Source organism: Canis lupus, chromosome 17 (genome assembly GCF_048164855.1).
Source record: "Canis lupus baileyi chromosome 17, mCanLup2.hap1, whole genome shotgun sequence".
Classification (NCBI taxonomy): domain Eukaryota; kingdom Metazoa; phylum Chordata; class Mammalia; order Carnivora; family Canidae; genus Canis; species Canis lupus.
The window spans coordinates 3654743-3677200 of record NC_132854.1 but is presented as its reverse complement, the minus strand read 5'-3'; the positions used below and the strand labels follow the sequence as shown (position 1 = coordinate 3677200).

Genomic DNA, 22458 nt, shown 5'->3' with positions numbered 1-22458 from the left:
GGTCATAATGGATGCTTGGCATGCTTTTAAAATCATGTATCAAAATAAATAAAATATAAAATAAAAAAATAGTAAAATAAAATAAAATAATCAAGTATCACTCTGAGCAGATTATTCTGCAGATTGTTTTGCTGTTATACTTGTTGAGGTGATGTTCCCCCATTTTGATACATGTTGCTCTCATTTGCTGTTTTATTCTGCGTATTAGCTCAAGGTTAAAGGTAAAGGCCTGCAGGTGGAGCTATCCAGGGGAGGCAGCAGGAAGGGAGATTACAGTGGACACACTCAGAGGCATGGAGCACAATGCTGCATTCAAGTTCCCTCAAAAAACGCAGCAGGGAACAAGTCCATGGGAAGAGAAAAGCTGAGGGAACACCAGCCCATCTGGAAGGGTTGGTCTCACCCTGCTGCCATCTTGGGCCCCAGTGGATACCAGTGACTCTGGCAGCCACATTGTCTTCCTCCAGATTTTCACAAAGTGGTTGGAGGTGCCTCTTGGGTCCTGAGAACCCTAATCCAGTGAGCTCCTTGAAAGATGCAGAGAAATGATGCTGAACACCCAGTGACAACATGGTAGCATGGACTTTTATGCCCAAACATTTATCAGAGGGCTATAAGCAGGGACAGCATTAGCACAGATTCTTACTGGTGCCTCTAGAAGCTCTCTTTCAACACCTTAAAAAAAAAAATATATATATATATATATATATGTGTATGTATAAATATTTTATATTTTATATATATTATGTTTTAGGTATAAACATGCCTCTTCCACTTTGAACTTTTCTCAGAAACAAGTTTTACATAAATATATTCATGACATTTCTTAAGAACAAAGGTTTACAATTGGACAAAGAGGAGTGGAAAACGTTATCAAAAACAAGTTTCCAAATTATTACTGCTACAAATAATGCCACAGTGAAAATGATAGAATATGCCCCTAACTCATAATTAGAGAAAAAAAATATCCAAAGGTTTCCCCTAGAAATGAAAGTGCTGCACTTCTGGGTATGCACATTTTCAACATAGGAGTTATTGCTAATTATTCCCCAACATAGTGGAACCAATTTTATACACCTCTAAAAGGGAATGCTTTGCATTTCTGTTCTGGTAATCACTTGGTTTCATGAGTAATTTTTTTAAACCATTGTGATTAAGTGCAAAACAGATCTTATTATGGATTCATTTTACATTTCCCTGGTTGCTATAATGTGTTTTTTCATATGTTCTCAGACCTAGTATTCCAAAGGCATCCTTTTCCTATTTCTGAACAAGTTTGCATGAGTTTCTTGATGATTTTCAGGAATTCTTTACATATTCTGGGTCATATTCCTTGCTAGTTGCATGCATGACAAACATGTGGCTTATAGTATTTTCTTAGTCTAACTAGAAGCTTGTCAACTTTGGGGCATCTGGGTGGCTCAGTAGGTTAAGAATCTGCCTTCAACTCAGGTCATGATCCCAGGACCCATGTCGGGTTCCCTCTTAGCAGGGAAGCTGCTTCTCCTTCTCCCTCTGCCCCATCTCCTGCTCTTCTCTCTCATGTTCTCTCCCTCAAATAAAATCTAAAAAAAAAAAAAAAAAAAGTGTATCAAATTTATTGATCTTTTAAAAATAGCTTTTGATTACATTGATATACTCTATTTTTTTTCATTGATTTCTGTGCTCTTTATTACTTCCTTCCTTCTGGTTGCTTTGAGTTTAATTTGTTCTATTTCTAGTTACTTAAATAGCAAGCATAGACAATTGATTTGATGCCTTTTTTCCTAATAGTATTTAATGCAATAAATTTCCAACTCTAGTTATGTTAGCTGCATTCTGAATATTCTGATACATTTTGCTTTTATTTTCATTCAATTAAAAATGTTTTCTATCTTCCCATAGGATTTCCTCTTTGACTAATGTTTACCTTCCAAATATTTAGGGACATTTCAGATATATTTCTCTTTTTTATCTCTAGTTTAATTGCTTTATGATCTGGGAACATGCTTTGTATAATTTTATTTCTCTTCAATTTATCAGGAATTCTTTATGGCCCAGGATATGGTCTATCTTGTGAAATTTCCATGCGCATTTGAAAAGAAGGAGTATTCTGCTATTGTCAGGTAGTGATCTGGAAATGTCTATTGGGTCAGTTGGCTGACAGCGTTGTTGAGTGCTTCTGTATCTTGGCTGGTTTTCTGTCCACTTATTTTATTTAATACTGGGAGAAGAGCATCCAAGTCTCCAACTATAATTGAGATTTTTGCCTACTCTTTCTTTCAGTTTAATTAGTTTTTGCCTCATATATTTGGAAGTTCTGTTATTAGATGCATAGACCTTTAAGATTATTACATCTTCTTGATGAATAGATTTACTTATCCTTATGCATCTTTTCTTTTTTATTTCTAATCATACTCCTTCTTCTATGGTCTGCTTTGTCTGAAATTAATATACCCACTTCATCATTCTTTAGATCATGGTCAGCAAGGTTTTTTTTTTTTTCCATCCACTTAATTATTTTTAATCAGCTGTATTAAGATATAATTCACATACCATACAATTATACCTTTAAACTATACAATTCAGGGTTCTTTAGTAATTCCTTAGGGCTGTGCAACTATTACCACAATCTAATTTTAGAGCATTTTCATCCCCTCCCCATCCCACCAAAGAAAATCCATCTCTTTACTTTGAACCTAATTATGTCTCTGTAGTTAACTCGAGATTTTTATAGACAATACATAGATAAGTCATGTTTATTTTTATCCAGTCTGATAACCTTTGTATTTTAACTAGTGTGTTCAGACCATTTACATTTAATGTAAATATTGATGTGATTGACTATAGGTCTGTCCATTTTATTTTATTCTGTTTCTCACTACCATTTTTTGTTCATCTATTTCCCAATGATGCTTTATTTGGATCATTTGAACATTTCTCAGTATTCTATTTTAATTTATCTGTTGGTATTTCACTCTATGTCTTTGTATTTTTTTTCATAGCTGATTTAGCAATTGGAATATATACACACCCAACTTTCAGTCTGTTTGCATCAACCGTATTGTTCCTTTTAGCCTTTACTTTCTAGTCACCACATACATCTACATACATCTACAGTGACAAATATATTACATCTACATTCTTTACAGTTGTCCCATATTTTACATCTATTTTATAGTTGTTACATACTTTACATCTACATACATTGAATGTATTCTCCTAGGCAATGTTATAACTTTTGCCTTCAAATGTCATGCATGCTTTAAACAACTTCTGTGGAGAAAACTCTTTATATTGTCCCAGTACTTATCACTTCTGCAACTTTCCTTCACTCCTAAGTTCTGAGTTTTCTTCTACTACCATTCCCTTTAGCAGGCCATTCAGAGCAGATCGAAGAATGGTCCTAATTGCCTAAATCTGGGTGTGTCTTTCTTCTCTTATTCTCCAAGTTTTGAATTCCTCCCACAATTCACTTGTTTTGGTTTATTTTTCTGGTCCTCATATAGATATGTATTTTGTTCAAGATATAGTTATAATTACTGAGATAAATAGGCTTCAGTGGACTTACTTCATGGTGGCCCAGCTAGTGTATTTATCACACATAAAGTGAAGAAAGTTAATATAGTGAAATTGATTAACCCTCATCTTTATAAGTTATGCTTTTGTTGTACTGTTCAAAAAAATCTTTTTTATCAAAAAATCCAAAAACAAATCTCTTAACTTGCTGCCATGAATATCTCTCTCTCTCTCCTCTCTCATATATATAAGTTTAGGGTTTGGGGGTTTTTGGTTGGTTGTTGTTGTTTTGTTTTGTTTTACATTTAGGAGTTTAAGCTACCTGGACTTTATTTTTGAGAATAGTGTACATTGACAATGTAGTTTGACATTTTCTTGTACCAATAACAATTGTCCTGTGCCTTTTGCAATATAGGACCAAGCTTCTGACTTCCTCTCAATGCTGTGCATTGCCTGAAATGGACTGTTTTCTGCATTTATCTCTGACCTTTTAGACCCTTGAATATGACTTTCCTCTTGATGGCCTTCCTTGAGCATTGCTTCTAAGCAAAGTAGTTAGTTGCCTCCGTAAGTTTGTTCCTGTAATTCTATAATGTACATCTCCTTTATATAATCTATTTTCTGTATTTTAATTATATATGTGTGTGTAGACCCTATATATTTTTGAGCATATAGATAATGCATTGGATGCATCTTAAACATTTTTGTACTCCAAACACCAAGCACTCAAAAAATTGCCGACTCAGTGTAATTGTCATCTGGTAGCAGCTTCAGATGCATTAAGAGAAGCAAACTGGTAGGATATTTCCTAATTTTCTTCAAATATTTAAAATCAAACTCATGTTAAAAATGTACCAATAAACTCAGTAATGGAATCACAGGCAGTTACATTACTGGTTAGAGGATATAAAAGTCACATTTTATATAGTGATTAGGTTCTAAAGTTGGCATGTTATGTGAAACTCACCTACAACAAAAAAGACTCTGGAATATCCCTTATTTTGCCTATAAAAAAACCAATATGTTTTATATAAGTAAACAGTATGTTTTCAATGTATACCACTTTGTACAATTATATGCATATATTTTTACACAGTGTGTAAAACAACTTAAAGCATTAAGAACATAATATTTTTAATCTAAGGAAGTGAATTGCACAGAATTGAATTTTCAGAGGTTTGTTCGTTCATTCATTCATTCATTCATTCAACAAATATTTCCCGAGGACCAAGTTGTGCAAGACACAGATCTGGCACCTTTGGTCTACAAAACAAATATCCTTCCCTTCATGGGAGTTAAAATCTTGCATTGGGAAGCAACCAATAAGTAATATATACATACGTGTATAATATACTAAAAGGAAATAAAACATATTAAGAAAAGTAATCAGGATAAGCAAACCTGAGAGTGACAAGAGTGGGTATGGAGGGAGGTTGGGTTGAGTAGTGAGTTTAAGAAAGTAGATCAACAAAAGCTTCATTGAGCAAAGGCAGAGGAAGAAGTCAGAGAACCAGTGATGCTGATGTCAGGAGAGTGCATTCCAGTTGGGGGAACAGCAAAATCCCTCAGACAGGAGCACACCTGAGTTGCAGGGTGGCCAAGGGGGCCATTGTGGCCAGTGGGACATTAACTCCATGTGTTAGTAGATGTTTAAATGAGAGAAGTTGGAATTAGCATTAGCTGTGTTAATTCTAGAAATGGGAGACTTTTACATTATCAACTATAGCAAGAGGCTAACTGTGAAATACCAATTATGCCTGTATGATTTTGTTTTTCTTCAAAACCCTTGGCCAGGTTTGGAAACTCTGGTTTGCTCAGAATATAAGTGAAGGACAATTGTTTGCCTTTTCTGTAAATGGAAAATATAGACAAATATGGCTTTATTCTTGCTCAAGATACAAAGAACGGGAGAAGAGGTGCCAGGGAGCCAGGCTGCATATTCCCTGACTTGTTAGGTGTGGTGCTCTGGGCATGGATGCGGCCTGACATTTTTGAATACAAAATTCTAGCTGAAGAAAAACGTAATTTTCTGTTGCACTGAAATTGTAATCATTTAGTTATGGTGAGAAGATTTATTTTATGAAAAATAAAAGAAGAATTTATTTTACAACCTTAGTACACTTGGAAGACAGGATTCTTCTTTAATTTCTCTGATTACATTATTATTTGAAACTGTCACTTTGTATTTCTGACTCTGTCAGAAATAGGTTCCAGAACAGCTGAACTGTGATATTGGGAAGAAATGTCATGAAGTCAATGATATAAAAAGCCTAGATTTTGAAGCCCAAGTGGATTTAAATTAATTTTATATGCTTCCAGGTGATTTTTATTATCTATTTCTGGAGAGAAGTCTTGATTAAAAAAGATTTGCTCCCCTCTCTTGCCTCCTTTGGCAAAATCTTATCTCTTCTCCTTCTAATCCTTCCTGGTATCTGTTTTCCCTTTCTCTATTTGTTCTAGCATCTGTACCTGCATGATTTTCCATGACTATGTCTTAAAGACACTGTAATGGGCCTCAGTGTCACAGTGACTGCCACCGTGCCCATCAAGTCCATTTCTTCTTAGACACACAACTGACTAGGTCTTCCCAGCTTCCCTCACCATGCAGAGTGATCCTGTAATTGACATCCACTCAGTGGAATCAGAGCCATAGTGAGAGGAGCCACTTCCAAGTTTGATCTGTGCAAACCTTTGCCTGGTGTGCCATGTCCCTTCCCACTTAAAAGTTGGATATAAGGGGCACCTGGATGACTCAGTCAGGCATCTGCCTTTGGCTCAGGTCACAATCCCAGGGTCCTGGGATAGAGCCCTGCATAAGGCTCCTTGCTCAGCGGGGTGTCTGCTTCTCCCTCTCCCTCTGCCTGCTGCTCCCCCTGCTTGTGTGTTTGCGCTCTCTCTCTCTCTCTCTCTCTCTCTAATAAATAAAATCTTTTAAAGAATAAAATAAAATAAACAAGTAAATAAACAAAAGCTGGATAAAGATGCCAGAAGGTGCAGAGAACACTCATGACAACACAGAAGGCCATTCACTGATCAGAAACACCCATTTGGGTGTCAATAAGAACATGTACTTCTTTTGTACTGAGCCGGTGGTGTTTGTGTCTTGTCTGTTATCTAACATCTAACTAATACCACTTCATCATTTATTTAATGTTGTATGTGTAATGCTAAGCATTATTATTTATGGTACTTAGTTATCTAAGTTTAGCTTCCATTTTGTAGTAAAAAAATTTTAAGATATCAAAAATCGTATCTTCTAATGACAGGATCATTAGAATGTTGCTTATTAGACATTTGAATACCAAATAATGATCAGTGGTACTCCCACCAAACCATTTATAAAAATCCAAAGCTTAGAACTCTTAACAAATGGTTTCTCAGAAATTCCTCAAAACCAACAGACTTAATTTTTCTCAGGGACAAAGTTGATCCTCTCTAACAAGCTGAAAATCCTGAGAAAATTTCATACTTTTAGGACCTTTTTGATGCATTTAATGATTGTGAAGGAGTGCCTTGTTTCCTTCCAGTTTTGAAGTGGATGTCTCTAACTGGTAACTACATTTTGGAGGGAAAAAATCAAGGTTGATAACAGTGAATATGTTGTCCCCAGCACAGTAAATTCCACGGCCAATGGAGTTGTTAAACTATGTCCCTCTCCTAATTATAGCTGATTGTTTAAAAAATATACTCAGGGGTGGTAGAAGGGGAGGAGGGCGGGGGGTGGGAGTGAATGGGTGACGGGCACTGGGTGTTATTCTGTATGTTAGTAAATTGAACACCAATAAAAAAAAAAAAATATATATATATATATATACTCGGATTACATTATTTTATTAACATCTACTTTCCTAAAGTATTTTATCTCACTCTAATTATATTTAATGCCACAATACATACATTATGGTTGTTTCCAGGAAAAAGTATTATGAGATATTAATAAATTAACAGATAAACTGTGCCTTACATAGCAATGCAAATCCTGGCTAATTGAACAAGTGAAGGAAAGGATCCTTCTACATGGCTCCTCCATCCTCCAAAGGCTGCTTACTACCATGGTTTGACTCTTGCTTCCCTCACTTCACACCCACGACTTACCTTCTTTCTGAGTTATGCATAATACTATTGCTCCTTCAAAGCCAACTCTCATGCCCAGTACCACATCACGTGGTGCTTTTCTCTCTCATGGTTGTTTTTTTGTTTTTGTTTTTGCTTGTTTTTGTTTTTGTTTTGTCATTGTGAGTGTGAAAGTGAAAAAATATGAATACAATCCCACTCAACCCAAATGTCCTTCTTTCCTTTTTGTATCCTCTGCATCCTTTTACTCCAAAACCACAGCCCAATATGAATTTCTTGGCCAATATATCACCTTGAAATTAGTTTTGTCTCTGTCTCTGCTGTATTCCAACAACAATAATTATGCATACTATGCTTTAGTCAGTTAATGCTGTGTTCCCTCATGACATGTTTGTGGTTGTGTGATGTTTAAGCATCTTTCTTCACCTAACTCTTGATGCTTTTATGTCTTGTTGCTCAATTTGCACGGAAACCCTTTGAGGGAGTAGGTCATATGGTGTGGTTCTGAGTCCTGTAGAAGGCATCACACTACCTTCTACTTCACTGAAAGAACACGTATTCACGACCTGCACCCAAGGAAGACTTCCGGAAGGTCAAGTGATTTATTAGCACTCTGAAGGTCAGCTGAACTCAGCAAACTTGAATTTGTGTTCTGACTCTACCGCTTACTAGCCAAATGAATTTGGGCTTTAAAGATGAATTTCAGCACCTTTGAAATGAGACTAAGACAGAGCCTGCTTATTTCACATATTATGAGAAACTACTGTGATAGAAACATGCCAAAAGCTTTAAGAATATAAGACGCCTGGGTGGCTCAGTGGTTGAGTGTCTGCCTTGAGATTAGGTCATGATCCTGGGGTTCTAGGATGGAGACCAGCATTGGGCTCCCCACAGGGAGTCTGCTTCTCCCTCTGCCTATGCCTCTGACTCTCATGAATAAATAAATATTTTTTAAAAAAGAGAATATAAGACAATATCATGAAGATGATATTAAAATATGCCTTCAGAAACCTCAGAGGATTCTATATTTGGGCATACAAACTGGGGCTGCTATAGAAAGAAATAAAATTCTATGTGTGGTTACATCTGATTGGACTGACAGAGTCTGTGTGAGAACGGATGGTAACAAAGCAGGAATAATAAATGTGGCTGAAAAATACAGGACTTTCTGTAACCTGCTAAAGTGTGTAGACTTGATTATTCGGACCAAGGCAAATTGGTAGCATTGAAGATTTTTGAACACACAAATTATATGAATAGATCTTTTCTTTGGAGTGATAAAATCTAGTAGATTAATTGTCCTCAAAAGAACCTCCTGGTGTTTGCAGTAAGTATCCTATAAAATCCCAAGAAACATGTTTTAAAAGAAATTGTAAAGCTATTACTTTCTGTATTTCCAATATAAGAGATTTATATTTTTCTATATATTCCATGGATTTGAACCCCATTACTATAATATCTCATTACTATAAACATACCCTAAATATATGTTATCAATTTTTGTTACAGTCTAGTCACTTATACTGATACTGCCATGTTTTCTTAAATGAATTAAGGTAAAAGAACAGAGCTCATACAAAATCCATATCCCGAAGTGTCACAAATTAATTACATTGAGTGATGTATAGTACAAGCATAAATTTCTATTTTATAACTTTCCATTAATAGGAAGAAATATACATTCACTCATCAGAGTCCATTTTTATTCATAGCTATTACCTAAAAGCAAATCCAAATAAATGTCCACTTAAATGATACTAAATGTGTTGTAATATAATATTACTTATGAAAGTTAAGAACAATACTAAATTTTTTAAGAAATCAAAATGTACAGATAAGGTACAACCCTAAAAAAGCTAAACCTTCCCTGCCCTCTTCATTGCCTCTGTCTAGATATAGCTACTCTTGTTTACAATAGAATTTGTAAAGTGCCTTTAAAGAGATATTTTTCCTTTTATTTAACCTTTTGTCAATAAAGGAAACAGAACAGCAACAAGAGAAACAAAATAGTAAGAATGAACTTAATTGAGTCACTACATAAATAACTATTTCCAAATTAGAAAGAATCAACTCTTTTTTTTTGCATAAGCCAGAAATGCTGTTAGCACATTTGGATCATTTTCTTAAAAATTTTAGAAGTATAAAGATATATAACCCTTTAATCAAATATTTTTTTTCTTTTGAATCACATATTACTTTATGCCACATCTTTACGACCTATTTAGGTAGACTTTGGCTTTACCAACTGTGCTTTTTTAATTTTACTTTTTAATGTTTTTTTTCCTCCAATGTCTTGTTAGCATCAAGTAGAAATGGGATTTGCATTTGAAACACTAATGTTCACTCTTCAGTCAGCCAAGATGCTTCTTTCTTTTAATTTCCAAATGTCAGTAAATACGTCTTTTCACCTTTGGGTGAATAGTCAATAGAAAAATCAACTCTGACAAATGAACAGCAACATGATTTTACATATGAATTATTTAACAAAGTCTATTTTTATCCTGAAAGGGAAATACTTAAGGTAAAAATCAGCAGCAAATTATTAATTTACATTTATTAATATTATTCACAGAAATGCATATCCACAGGAAGTAAAGAAATTTATATCTCATTTTTTAATTAGTTCATCTCATAGAACTCTATTAATGACACCATAGAAAACTACTGAAAATTAATAAAAAGATAGCTAAGTAATAAACCTCATGAAGCCTTACATCGCATTTTGTTTCCCTTTGGATTGTGAGAGATTCAGTGGATTTTGACCCTGGAAAGTGAGCAAACTAATGATAAGTGTCCCCCTGAGATGAAGAACTTTCATGAACTTTACAACCCTTTATCAAATTCTGTCTTCAAGTCTGCCTGATACCTCTAGACATTAGAAGGCACAAAATACTTTACAATTCTGGGTGGGGAAATGGAAACTAGAGTCATGTCTCAAACATGACTAAATATCTAAATATCAAAGCAGCAAGATCTCTCAAATACAGAATAACCCCCCTTTTTAAAGATTTTATTTATTTGTTTGTTTATTTATTTATTTATTTATTTATTTATTTATTTATTTATTTATTTAAGAGAGATAGCACAGAGGGAGAGGGAGAAGCAGCCCCCCACCCCCACCCCCTCAGAGCAGGGAGTCCGACACGGTACTTGATCTCAGGACCCGGTATTATGACCTGAGCTGAAGGCAGACGCTTCACTCAGTGAGCCCCCTGGGTGCCCCTAAAACCCATTTTTTAAAAATCCCCAAAGTGATTTGCTGAAGTATTAATAGCCAGTGTTATAAGTGGCACTATTTTCCCAGAATTACTGTATCGATGAAGTAATCGAAAGGAGAGGATTTTAACTGCGGATGAGCATTCCAGCCCAGAGGGAAATGCCTGGACCATGGTCATTCAAGTATCTGCTCACGCCTGCTGGGAGCTTGAAACAGGGCATTCAGAGGCACCTGCTTATTGAGTGTGGATAGCATTGCTTCCCCTTCCATCATCTTTCTTTGAGAGCAGAAAGGAGTTGAGGCCATAGATTTGGGGTGTAGCTTACACACACCCCCTGCCCCCATCCCATGCAGCTCACGTGCAGGTGACTCCCATGATGCTGCCTGGGCTCCGGGGGCTGAGCAGTGGCTCCATCTGTCAGTGCCTTTGAGGGGCCGATTGTTCCAGCTCCCAGTGAAACTGTGACTTTCTGCTATCTCAAACCAAATCACCAGTGGCTCCTAAGCTTTGAAGCTTTCATATTTCTTTCAAATGTCAAATTTAAAAATAAAAATCACAATAATTTCCAGCTATATTACTAGATTTCCACTGATTTTGCTTTCAAAGGCATTTAAGCTGACAGATGGTCTGCATCCTTTCCTAGAAGCTTGAGGTTTGTACCTGTTATACAATAGTATCATTTCCCCCCCATGACACCCAAAAGTAGTAATTCTGGGCATGGGATGCCTTAGTCTGTTTGGGCTGCTATAATAAAGTGCTGTGGACTGGGTGGCTTGTCAACAAGAGAAATGTATTTCTCATGGTTCTAGAAGCTAGAAGTCCAAGATCCAGGTGCCAGTGTGGTCAGCATAGGGGTTTCTTCCAGGTTGTAGGCTTCTCTCTGGGTCCTCACAGGCAGAAGAGGTGAGAGAGCTCTAATCCCATTCTTGGGGACTCCACCCTCATGACCTCATCACTTCCCAAAGGCCCCAACCACAAATACCACCACACTGCGGTGTAGGATTCCAACATGTGAATTTTGGGGGTACACAAACATTCAGACCACTGTATAGGATAAGCTTGTTGGATCATCTGAGGTGTTGCAGTCTTTGGCCACCCCAAAGACTGGGGTGACTGTCCCACTGTCTTTCAATGGCTCCACTCACGAGCCATTCAAAGCCATCTAGGCATGTCTGAATTCAGAGTAACTAATGGGTCTGGGACCACCCATACCTGATGTGATTTCAGGGCAACAGAGCATTTTTAATAAGTTCCCAGGGTTTTATGGTGTTTGAAGGAGCCGTATCTGAATCCGTGACATGTGAACTACCTCTCAAGTGCAAGAATTTGCTAGGGATCAGTCTGGCATTACTTGAAGGCAGTCTCTTATTTCCTTTTCCTGTCTTTGACAGGAGTGAGGTGCCCAATGCCCCCAAGTTGATGCAAAAAAAATGAAAACATAAATCTAATATACTGTGTAAGAAGAGATTTCAATACAGAGCAAGCAAAACCAATGAAAAGAGTCTCCTTTAAAATAGAGTCAGGAGACCATCTGGGAGGACAAATTTATGCACGTCCTCCTGAGAGGCAAAGTGCACTTTCTGCCCCTGTAAGACCTCTGCCTGGACTTGAGTCCTTCCTCGCCAGGACACCTGAGTCCTTGGCCTTCTTCACTTGGAAAGGAACCAACTTTCAAACGTTTTGATCCCTGATCTACATGTTAACCTTATCAACCCCAGTTCAGCTAGCCTCAATCCTGCCCTGTCTTCCTCTGAATGCGAGTCAGGTTTCTACCTGAATCCATCTCCCAAGTGGCAATTCGGATTGCCCAAATCAATGTCTGTTTGCTTAAATTTTCAGCCAATTCTTTCTAGGTTGATGATTGTGATCAACTTTCTCCCTTCTCTCAAGCATCATCCCCGCCCTCTCCCCCCCACACACATTAGGGTTCCATAATAGGAACTCTATTTAAGCTCTCCACATACACTGGGTGCGTTGTGCTGAGTAGAGATTAATTTACTCACTTTGGACTTGAAAGGACACCCCTGGTCTGAGCAAGCAACACATTCTACTTCCAAGGATTTCTACCCACTTAGATCAACATTTTCCCACTTACACATCTTATGTGACCCTTTTTAAATGGAAACAAAATTCCTCTTAACCTTTAACATTTCTTAAGTTAATTTATTATAATGGTAATTAAATGTAGACACACATTGTTACATAAGGTCTCTTGTATCCTTTTGCCTCTCCTTACAGCTATAAAACCAAAGCAAATTTAGAAATGCAGTGTGACAAAAGCCAGAAGAGCAAAAAATTAAAGTTTATAACATTTGTGCTAGGTGTGATTTTGTTTAGCTGGAAGGAAATTACTGATGACAAAGTGAATTTGGTCCTGACTCAGATTCCATGAACTTGGTCCATTTCTACCATCCTTGGCTGTTGATGAACCTAAGCCCCTACCACTTCTCTCAGCTTGAACTGCTAGGCAACTCTTCATCTCACCCATGCTGTCATATCGCTTAGCTCTTTCTCAGGGGAGAGGCCTGATTTGCATATTAAACTCATTTACTCTTTTCTCATCGGTCTGCAATGATATCAGTAATATTATGTGTGTCATCTTGCTTGTAAATTACATACGAAGTGACAGAATAAAGCCTTGCTGAGCACTAACTTAAAAAGTTAGCATCCAAAGCATGCTTGTAGTACTTTTGAAAAAATATCATGAGAAGAAAAATGCAAAAAACATTAGATTCTCCAAAGAACTTGAGGACCCCTGAAAATACATATACAAATCCCTATTTCAGAAACATTACATTTAACAGTTGTTTAAATTATTCGCTAAAATGTTTATCTTATTCCTGAAATTCAAAGATTCTCTGGACCTTTCATTTCTTCCTGTGTAACTTTCTTTAGTATACACACATATAAATATATACATATTTAAACACATATATACATACATATATAAATATGTATAAATGTATATAATAGGTATGTTATAAATCCAGTGTGTTGCCAAGTATTTTGAGAGCTTCTTGTTTTTTTTTTTTTTGTTTTTTTTTTTTGAGAGCTTCTTGTTGATAAGGAAGAGACTATGTTATATTTCTGTAGGGCCCTAAATTGTGAGCAGTGCTTTCATTTTATGTTATCTGTTTGACTCATCAGGATAATCATAAGTCAGCAGTGTTTAGGGATTTTCTCAAATCCAAGAGTTCACAATGACAAAAGCGTAGTACCCCACATTTGCAGGGCACCAGCTAGTGTTTTAAGGCCATCTTTTAAGAGCCCACATATGTAACTCAACTAACTCCTCATCTGTTTTGTTGAGCTAGATTGTAACTGTGATCCCACTTTACAGATGAGGAAGCTGGTGGGCTTGGTCACCGGACTGTCATTAAGTGACAGATGTAGGATTCCAGCCCAGAATTCCACTTCTAAGGTCTGGGCTGTCAGCCATGCTGCCTCTGCTCAAATGAGGACCAAAGTGTTCATAGACTGGTGACTTTCTGTGAAAGAATTAAGTCCAGTGTCACTGCTGGCATTTGTCTACATCAAAGCCTATGAAAACACCTCTTCTCACTTATTCTTTCCCCCCTTTCCAAGTGGTGGCAACTTCATTTTTTTTTTTTTTTTGCAAACTCATTTTTAATCATTCAGACCAAATGATATCTTCTCTGTGAAGTTTCTCCAGACCTTCCTCCATAAGCAACATGTCCCAGGTAAATGGGGAAAATGTTTTAAAAATCTCTTTCTTTTTGAGCTACTCCATCTGTATGCCATGTGCAACAAAGTTAAGATGGCTGTGTGTTTTGCATCCTTCAAAGTTCCTCTAAAGGCAGGGTATTTGTGATATTTGTGGAGCACAGGGATGGGACAGTGTGGACACCCAAGGCTTCATGGATATGGGACCATCTTTATGTTCCCAGTCATAACACTTGCTTTTTTGTTCTGAAAGATAATGATTTTGTGTCCAACAACTATAACATAAAACATGCCCCAAAAGAAAATAAATAAGTGAGTAGCTGTCTGAAGTGACGTGGGGTGAAGATAAATCTTTGAAGCAGTGGTAAACGAGCTTCAAGGTAGGAGACACCAATATGGCACCCTCTAGTCAACAAAGAAATCAGGATAAATGAGACGGGGTAGGGGGTGAAGTCAGCAGACTCTAGGCACTCATTTCCAGCTGCATCCCTGATCCCCAGTGTCAGTTCCTCTCTTTCTGAAAAGAAATGGTTCCCTTTCACCACTACAACTAAATTTTTAAAAATTATTTTTTCATCACAAGTACCCTCCTTAGCCTCTATCTCCTATATCATCCCTCTGGTGACTGACAGTGTGTTCTCTGTAGTTACAAGTTTCCAAAACCAAAATTTTTGTTTAAAAAGCATTATCGCCTTTTTAGTAATAATGTATCATGAAACAGGAAATAATGGTAGAGGGAGCTGTGAGAGTTTTTGTTATTACCAATAGGACACGAAATTTAAAGAATGGCAAAACACTGATTCAGACGTTTTTTACAGCACTAACACTGTGAATACTTTGTAGTGTTTATGTATTACTTGACCGTCATCTAAATAATATCCATACTTGCATCCATTTGCTATTTTAAAATATTAAAGCTCTTTTAGTATCTGTGATAAGTGTTATTTTTGTGCCTCAGAATCTAATAAGTTCAATAAATCTAAATAATGCAGATTAAGCATCATTAGTCGGGGCACACTGTTCTTATCTCCCGATTTTCTGTTTATCATCTCACAGATCATAGTTTTTAAAAGCCCTCTGAACTTCATTCATTATGTTGCAAGTAGTGAGCTACCATGTATCCTTACACAGAATTTTAACTTTCATTTAAGGAATAACCTGTGAAAATTCTTTGTTTTTCTTTTTTAAAGGAAGATCAATAATGCTAGTATGTTACCATCTTATATATACCATTCTGGCAACTATCTTTGTTCCTATTAGATTTTACTCAATACCTATTAATCTCCATAACAGACAATAAAGTTCCATGGGATCTCTCAATGAAGGGGTTTATTCTGAGCATTAGTTGATTATTGCAAACATCAGTCAAATTTTTGCTTATCAAGGAAGCATAGAAAGTTCCTGGATGTTGATGCAAAAATGGTGTTCTTCTTTACTTACTTACTACATTATTCAAGACATCAATATCCTCATTATGAAAATGCTTTCTAATGGTTTGGGTATATAAGTTTCACCTTTCATAATGTACTTGGGAATTAAGATATTTTTAGTAAACACTGAGAAGCTTGGAAAGGGTAGAGGGCCCCCCCTTTTTACCCACACAGCAAAGCAATAACTCAGGGAATTTGGGACATTTTGTGTCAAAATCCCTCCCCACCAGCCTCCATCAGATTAGGAGCCATAGGAAGTCACTTGTCAGCAGACAGATGCTGCCATGTGCAGTGGCCCCAACTGAAAATATGGTCCTATTATGAAGGCCTCCATTTTTATATCATTTTTGTGCCTTTCTTGCTTTCTTTTATATTAATGGAGTATTTATGATTTCACATTTTCTTTATATAACTTCCAATTACACATTCTCTCCCTGTGTTTTCTGTAGTTGTACTAGAGAAGAAAGCATGCATTTTTTGATTTACTGAATCTTAGGGAATTTTGTTACTTTGGTCATTTTACCAATACTTTTAGAACCTTGGAACATCTAAACTCCACATAACCACTCCTGGCTTTTGCAGATTGTCACTACCATGCATTCTTGTTCTACAGCTAATGTATAGTCTGTAAGACATCCCAAGCATATAACTTTGGTTGACCCATGGATTTAATTCTGGTGTCCTTAATTCTCTCTTAAATTTCCATTTTCCTATCTGGGATCATTTTCCTTCACCCTCACAAGTACCTTCACCTGAAAAAAAAATGGGAGACTTCTGATGGAAAATTTCCTCTTTTTTGTTGTCTAAAAATATCTTTAGGGCAGCCCGGGTGGCTCAGCGGTTTAGCACCTGCCTTTAGCCTAGGGCCTGATCCTGGAGACCCGGAATTGAGCCCCACATCGGGCTCCCTGCATGGAGCCTGCTTCTCCCTCTGCCTGTGTCTCTGCCTCTTCCTCTCTCTGTCTCTCATGAATAAATAAATAAAATATTTAAAAATTAATTAATTAATTAATTAAATATCTTTATTTCACTTTTTGGGGAATACTTTTACTGAGAATAGTTTTAGGTTGAATTGCTTCCAGTACTTGAATCTGCTATTCACTGTGTCCTGGCTTCTGCTTAGAAGTCCACTTTCAAAAGATGAATGGATAAAGAAGATGTGGTCTATGTATACAATGGAATATTACTCAGCCCTTAGAAATGACAAATACCCACCATTTGCTTCAACATGGATGGACCTGGAGGGTATTATGCTGAGTAAAGTAAGTCAATTGGAGAAGGACAAACATTATATGGTCTCATTCATTTGGGGAATATAAAAAATAGTGAAAGGGAATAAAGGGGAAAGGAGAGAAAATGAGTGGGAAATATCAATGAGGGAGACAGAGCATGAAAGACTCCTAACTCTGGGAAATGAACAAAGGGTAGTGGAAGGGAGGTGGGTGAGGGAATGGGGTGAGTGGGTGACGGGCACTGAGGGGGGCACTTGCCGGGATGAGCACTGGGTGATATGCTATATGTTGGCAAATTGAACTCCAATAAAAAAATTATTAAATAAATAAATAAATAAATAAATAAATAAATAAATAAACCAAAAGCAGAGGGTTCATAGAGCTTCCAGGTTGGAAGACACAGGGAGATTTGGGGAGAGTGGTGCTTTCAGAAAGGATGTGGAAGTTCCTTGTCCTTTCTCCATCCCTATGCATTTCTTCCATCTGGCTGTTCCTGAGTTACATCCTTTAATAATAAACCAGTGATCTAGTAAAAAAAAAAAAAAAAAAAAAAGTCAACTTTCCCTCTCATTGTTGTTCCACTGAATGGAATGTGTCTTTTCTGTTTGGATTTTAAAGTTTTTTCCTCTGTCTTTGTTTTACTATGATCCGCCTTATATCTTCTTGCTGTTGGCAGTGGCCTGTGTGTGTGTGTGTGTGTGTGTGTGTGTGTCTTTTGTGCTGTTTGCTGAGCTTCTTAACTGTGTGTGTACTGATGCCCTTTGCGGGCTCTGGAGACTTATCTCCTTGAGTATTGCCTTGTCACATTCTTTGTCTATCTTTTCTTTCTGGAATTCCTTTCATGTGTGTCTGTTGGGCTATCTCTTCTGTTTGTCCATCATTTCCTCTCTCCCAAGCATTTCATCATAGGTATTTTCAAGTCTTTATCAACTCACCCTAAATCTGGATCATCTGCAAATCTGTTCTGTCCTTCGATTTTTGGAATTTCGAATTTTGGAATTTCCTGGTCTCTCCGCGTGTAATTTCTGATCACACAGTCAGCGTTGTGGGTAAACAAACTGTAGATGCTGCAGACAATGTACTCTATCTGAGACATTCTACCAATCCCGTTAGGGGTCAGAGGCAAGAGAGGACGTCCTCAGTCCAGTCAGGGACTGAGCTGTGGTGCAGAACCAGCCTGCCTCTCCTCTGCCTCTGATTCCCAGGCAGCACCTGCTGTGCTCTGGCCCAGAGAACTTGTCAGGTCTCTTTGTTCTTCAGCTCTGGGAGAGCAGAGACCAGATGCACAGATGCGCTCCAGCTGTGCATTTCAGAGTCCCCGGGCTGCTCTCCAATGTGTGTCCCACTCGGGGCAAAATCTGCAAGTCTTGAAGATGAGACTAGTCAGGTGCTTGAGGGTTTTACCTCACCCCCGCCTCGCTCCCCTCAACCCCAGATTCTTGCCTCTGTAGCACCTTGGACATTGTAGCAGATTTCACTCTGCTTTTTATAAGCTTTTGGCCTAAGGCAGCACTCCTGCATACATCTGAACAACTTAACAAATGTCTCTTGGGGAAAATGCTCATCATTTGAGGGTCCTCCAATTCCTGATTTGTGTCTCTAATCTCCTACAACTGCAAGATATTGTATGGTCTCTCTTTCTTCTAGAAAAGGCTCTCTAGACCCACAGAAGAACTCAGGATTGGCAAAGTCCCAGGAAGGGGTGGGGGGGTGGGGGGAGCAGCTGGTAATTATCTGTTGAGAAAGATTCTCCCTGTCCATAATTTTAGTTTCGCTGGTTCTCCATTTGCCAGAGCTATCTGATGCTCTAAATATACGATTTTGGTAATTTATCTCTTTCTTTGTGCATCTTTACAATGGGAACAATAACCTGCCATGACCTGCAAAATCCTATGCAGATGCGAAGGTTTCTTGTTTTGTTTCTAATTAGATCAATGTGAAGTTATGTTACTTAACACAAATGATACCTCAAGGAAGTTGGGAGGAAAAATCAGCTGAGATGGTAGAAATATTCTTCCATCAACTACATACTTTCTCATAAGAACGAATCCCATGGCAGTATCTTTTGCAGATCACTACTATGGGCTGACCATGTGCCAAGGAACATATATACAGGTGCTCAGTATCCATACAGTGACTGAGATTGCAGCTAAATGTAATCGCCAAGCGTACACAAGTGGAGAGTAGAGGAGCTAACATACAGAAGTGAAGGAAGCGTACAGATTCCACTGGATCCGAAGTCAGGAAGGGAGAAAGAGAGCATGGCCTTTAGCGTAGATAGGGTCCTGGAAAACAGTTGTTCAATCAGTGATAAGCAGTGCAGAGTAAGACTTCAGAAGACGCTCTGGAGCTGACCGGCTGGTTCCACCATTTTCCATGTGACTTTGGGCAAATTCCCTCACCTCTTTGTGTCCCAATATCCTCATCTATGAAAGGCTGGGTGCTGTACAGGAGCAATCCTCTCAGGAGGATTGCTGAGTTAATGCTTCTAAGGTGCTTAGAAAAGTACTTGATACATATTTAGCACTCTAAAGTGTTTATTAAAAAAATATTTTTACACTCTCCCTTTCTTGGCTCACTTCTCTGAGCATACAGTCAGTCTGGCTTCCTCGGGAGCCTTCCCAGCAGGAGGATCTCATTTCCAGGTCCTTCTGGTACAGTCCTGGACACTGGAGAAAAAGACCCTTTCCAGAGGGCATGCTGCTTCAGCATGGAATCCTGGAGGTCCCTTCAGGGTCAGGACAGTCACAGTCGTATCTTTCACACTTACACGATTTTTCTCTGGTTTTCTGCACAATTTGGGGGACCTCCTTTTGCTAGTAACCGGCTCTAGAAATCTCGTTATGCACTGCAGATTTGGGTTTGACTGCCCAGCTTCTGTGGTTTATCACCTTGTCTTGACCTTCTGCCCATCTCCTTGATTCTAGCTTTAAATTCTTCTTCCGTGACAGGTAGACAGTAGGCTCGGGAGTCCAGGTGTAGGTGTTGGTTCTAGAATAGAGCACCGATTGCCCTTATTGCCAAGTGATTGCTTTCACATAGGAGCCAACCGCTAGGTCCTGCTTTCATTTACTCTTTGGTTTTGATGGAGAGGCTGAGAAGGGCACCAGCACAAAATGAGTTACTTTGGCAGTGGGTTGAGATGTCCTGTTTCTCCAGAATTCTCCCCAGTATTCCCATAGTGATGTGTAGCACACAGAAGCGAGAGGAAGAAGCCCATACAACTGCAGTCATGATGCTCTCCTACAACGGCTCCTAAAGATCTGTCTCTGTGGACACAGAGGGCTCACAGCTGCTAGTTGAGATCACTGCTTTGATTTGTGGTCACAAACTAGAGCACTCTGACGCCACAGTGAGGTTGCAGTGTTTTCAAGTGCAGATAACCCTGCCTGCCCTGAGCTCCTCTGATATGGCAGTGGGTGTCCTTTATTTGGCCACACCCACCCCCTTGGAAACCATTTCTGTATTCGTGTGATTCTCTGTAGACGCTGACGGTGAATGGGCCCTCCTGAGTAGCCCCATCCCTGGGTTAAGCCATCGTAGCCAGCAGTAGGGTCATGCTGCTTCAAGGCCGTTGAGCGGTACTGCACAGATGGGAGGACCCTGGAATCCTGGCGAACCTTCAGAGACCCAGAAACTTCTATTACAAGTAGCCTCGCAGCTGTGATGAATGAGGAAAAAGCATGAGATGGCCTAAGAATGTATATGCTAATAGAGGGCAAAGGGCAAACAGACCAGACTGCCTCTGGAATCACCTGGAGGGTTATGTCCTTAGCCAGTGTCCCTGTCCTACAGGTTTTGTTGTTTGCCATCATGGGGGGTGGGGGGTGGGGAGGGCTTCCCGATGCAGCAGGGCCGGGAGGGAGGCTTCGTGGCCAGTGCCCTGGAGAGTGCTCTGCCCCCACCGGCCCGAGGCACCCCGCGTGGCTCACCTCCCCTGTTGCTCACAGCTGCTCCCTGTCCCCTTACCTCCCGCAGGTAATCCACCAGCTGAGGCTCTCCGAGAATGAAAGCGTGGCCCTGCAGGAGCTCCTGGACTGGAGGCGGAAGCTGTGCGAGGGGAGAGAAGACTGGCAGCATCTCCTGCACCCCTCGGAGCCCAGGGCGCCTCCCCCGCCGCCCTGCAAGAAGCCGAGCCTGGTGAAGAAGCCCGAGGGGGCCTCGTGCGGCCGGCTGCCCTCGGAGCTGTGGGACTCCAGCCTGTGAGTGCCGCGCTGCAGGCGCCAGAGCAGAGCCGCGCCGGGCTCCAGGCCGCCGGCCGGGGCTGCGCCACCCGGACCGGTGCTTCCTGCGCGCAGTGATCCCGGGCGGAGGCCCGCAGAGTCCGCGTGCGTGCACCTGCGCGTGTGCTTGCTCGCCGGCTGGGGGGCGTGCACTCTGGTTCTTAGGCTCCGTGGCCCTCGGGCGCTTGCTACCCCCACGGAGCAAGAGAAGGGCCTGGAGAACCTGGGGGGCAGCGCCAGGGGGAGGAGGCAGAGAGGAGGGGCGCGCACGCGGAGCCGGAGCCGGGGCCGGGGCCCTGTTGAGCCCCACAGCGCGCCTCTTGTTCGCCCGCCGCTCTCCTGGAATACACTCTACAGGACATACGTTTGATTTCTTTGCAGTTGTGTTTTATTGGAATTACCAACCTGATCATTATTTACATGTTTAGGACCCTGTTTTATAACCTGATACAATTGGTGGTGCTCCCTTCAACACACACATTTTTTTTAAAAAATTCATTTCTAGAATTTTCTTTCCTCCACACGCCTTTTTTTTTATTATTATTTTTTTTTTTTAATTAAGCCTGAAGGACCTGAAATCCTCGAGACTATGTCACTGCTTTAGCTTGGCCAGAGTGGATCCCGCGCGCGCGCGCGCACACAGACCAAGCCCCGGGTTCTCTGCTCTCCTGGCCTCAGGGCACAGCCTTTCTGTGCAATGTCTCTGCTCAAGTGCACTGCGAGCTCTTTACCCACGTGTCACCTCCTGGCGTCACCCTAGGTTCCGGGAGCTCAGTTGCACACGTGTGGCTTCACATTCATAGCCAGTGGTGTGACCGGGTCGGTTCCACTTGCAGTCTGCACATACAGAGGAGCCCGCGGAGATGTGCTGCTGGTGCCCCACATCCCAAGGTTTCTGTCCCCTCCGAGCTGCGCTGCATGGCTCACCTGCTGTATCTCCTCCACCCTCCCAGTAACACAACCGCCCTGTTTACCCGTGTGCTTCTGTGGCTGTCCGGAAGTCCTCGGCAGTGCCATCAGGCAGTGCTACTTGGAACTTTGTATTCATACCAGCCTTTGGAAAGTCACCGTACCAATAAAAGGTGCAGCTGTGTTCTTG

General features: G+C 39.8%; 1 protein-coding gene across 1 annotated transcript in view; it reads left to right on the top strand.

The window, feature by feature from the left end:
* The window catches only part of MYO16 (myosin XVI), a 480319-nt gene extending 457861 nt beyond the window's left edge, over positions 1–22458 (top strand). Inside the window, exon 36 of the mRNA XM_072782401.1 lies at positions 21115–22458. Coding sequence (XP_072638502.1) covers positions 21115–21342 — 228 coding nt within the window. The 3' untranslated portion in view covers positions 21343–22458. The remainder of the gene's footprint in view (positions 1–21114) is intronic.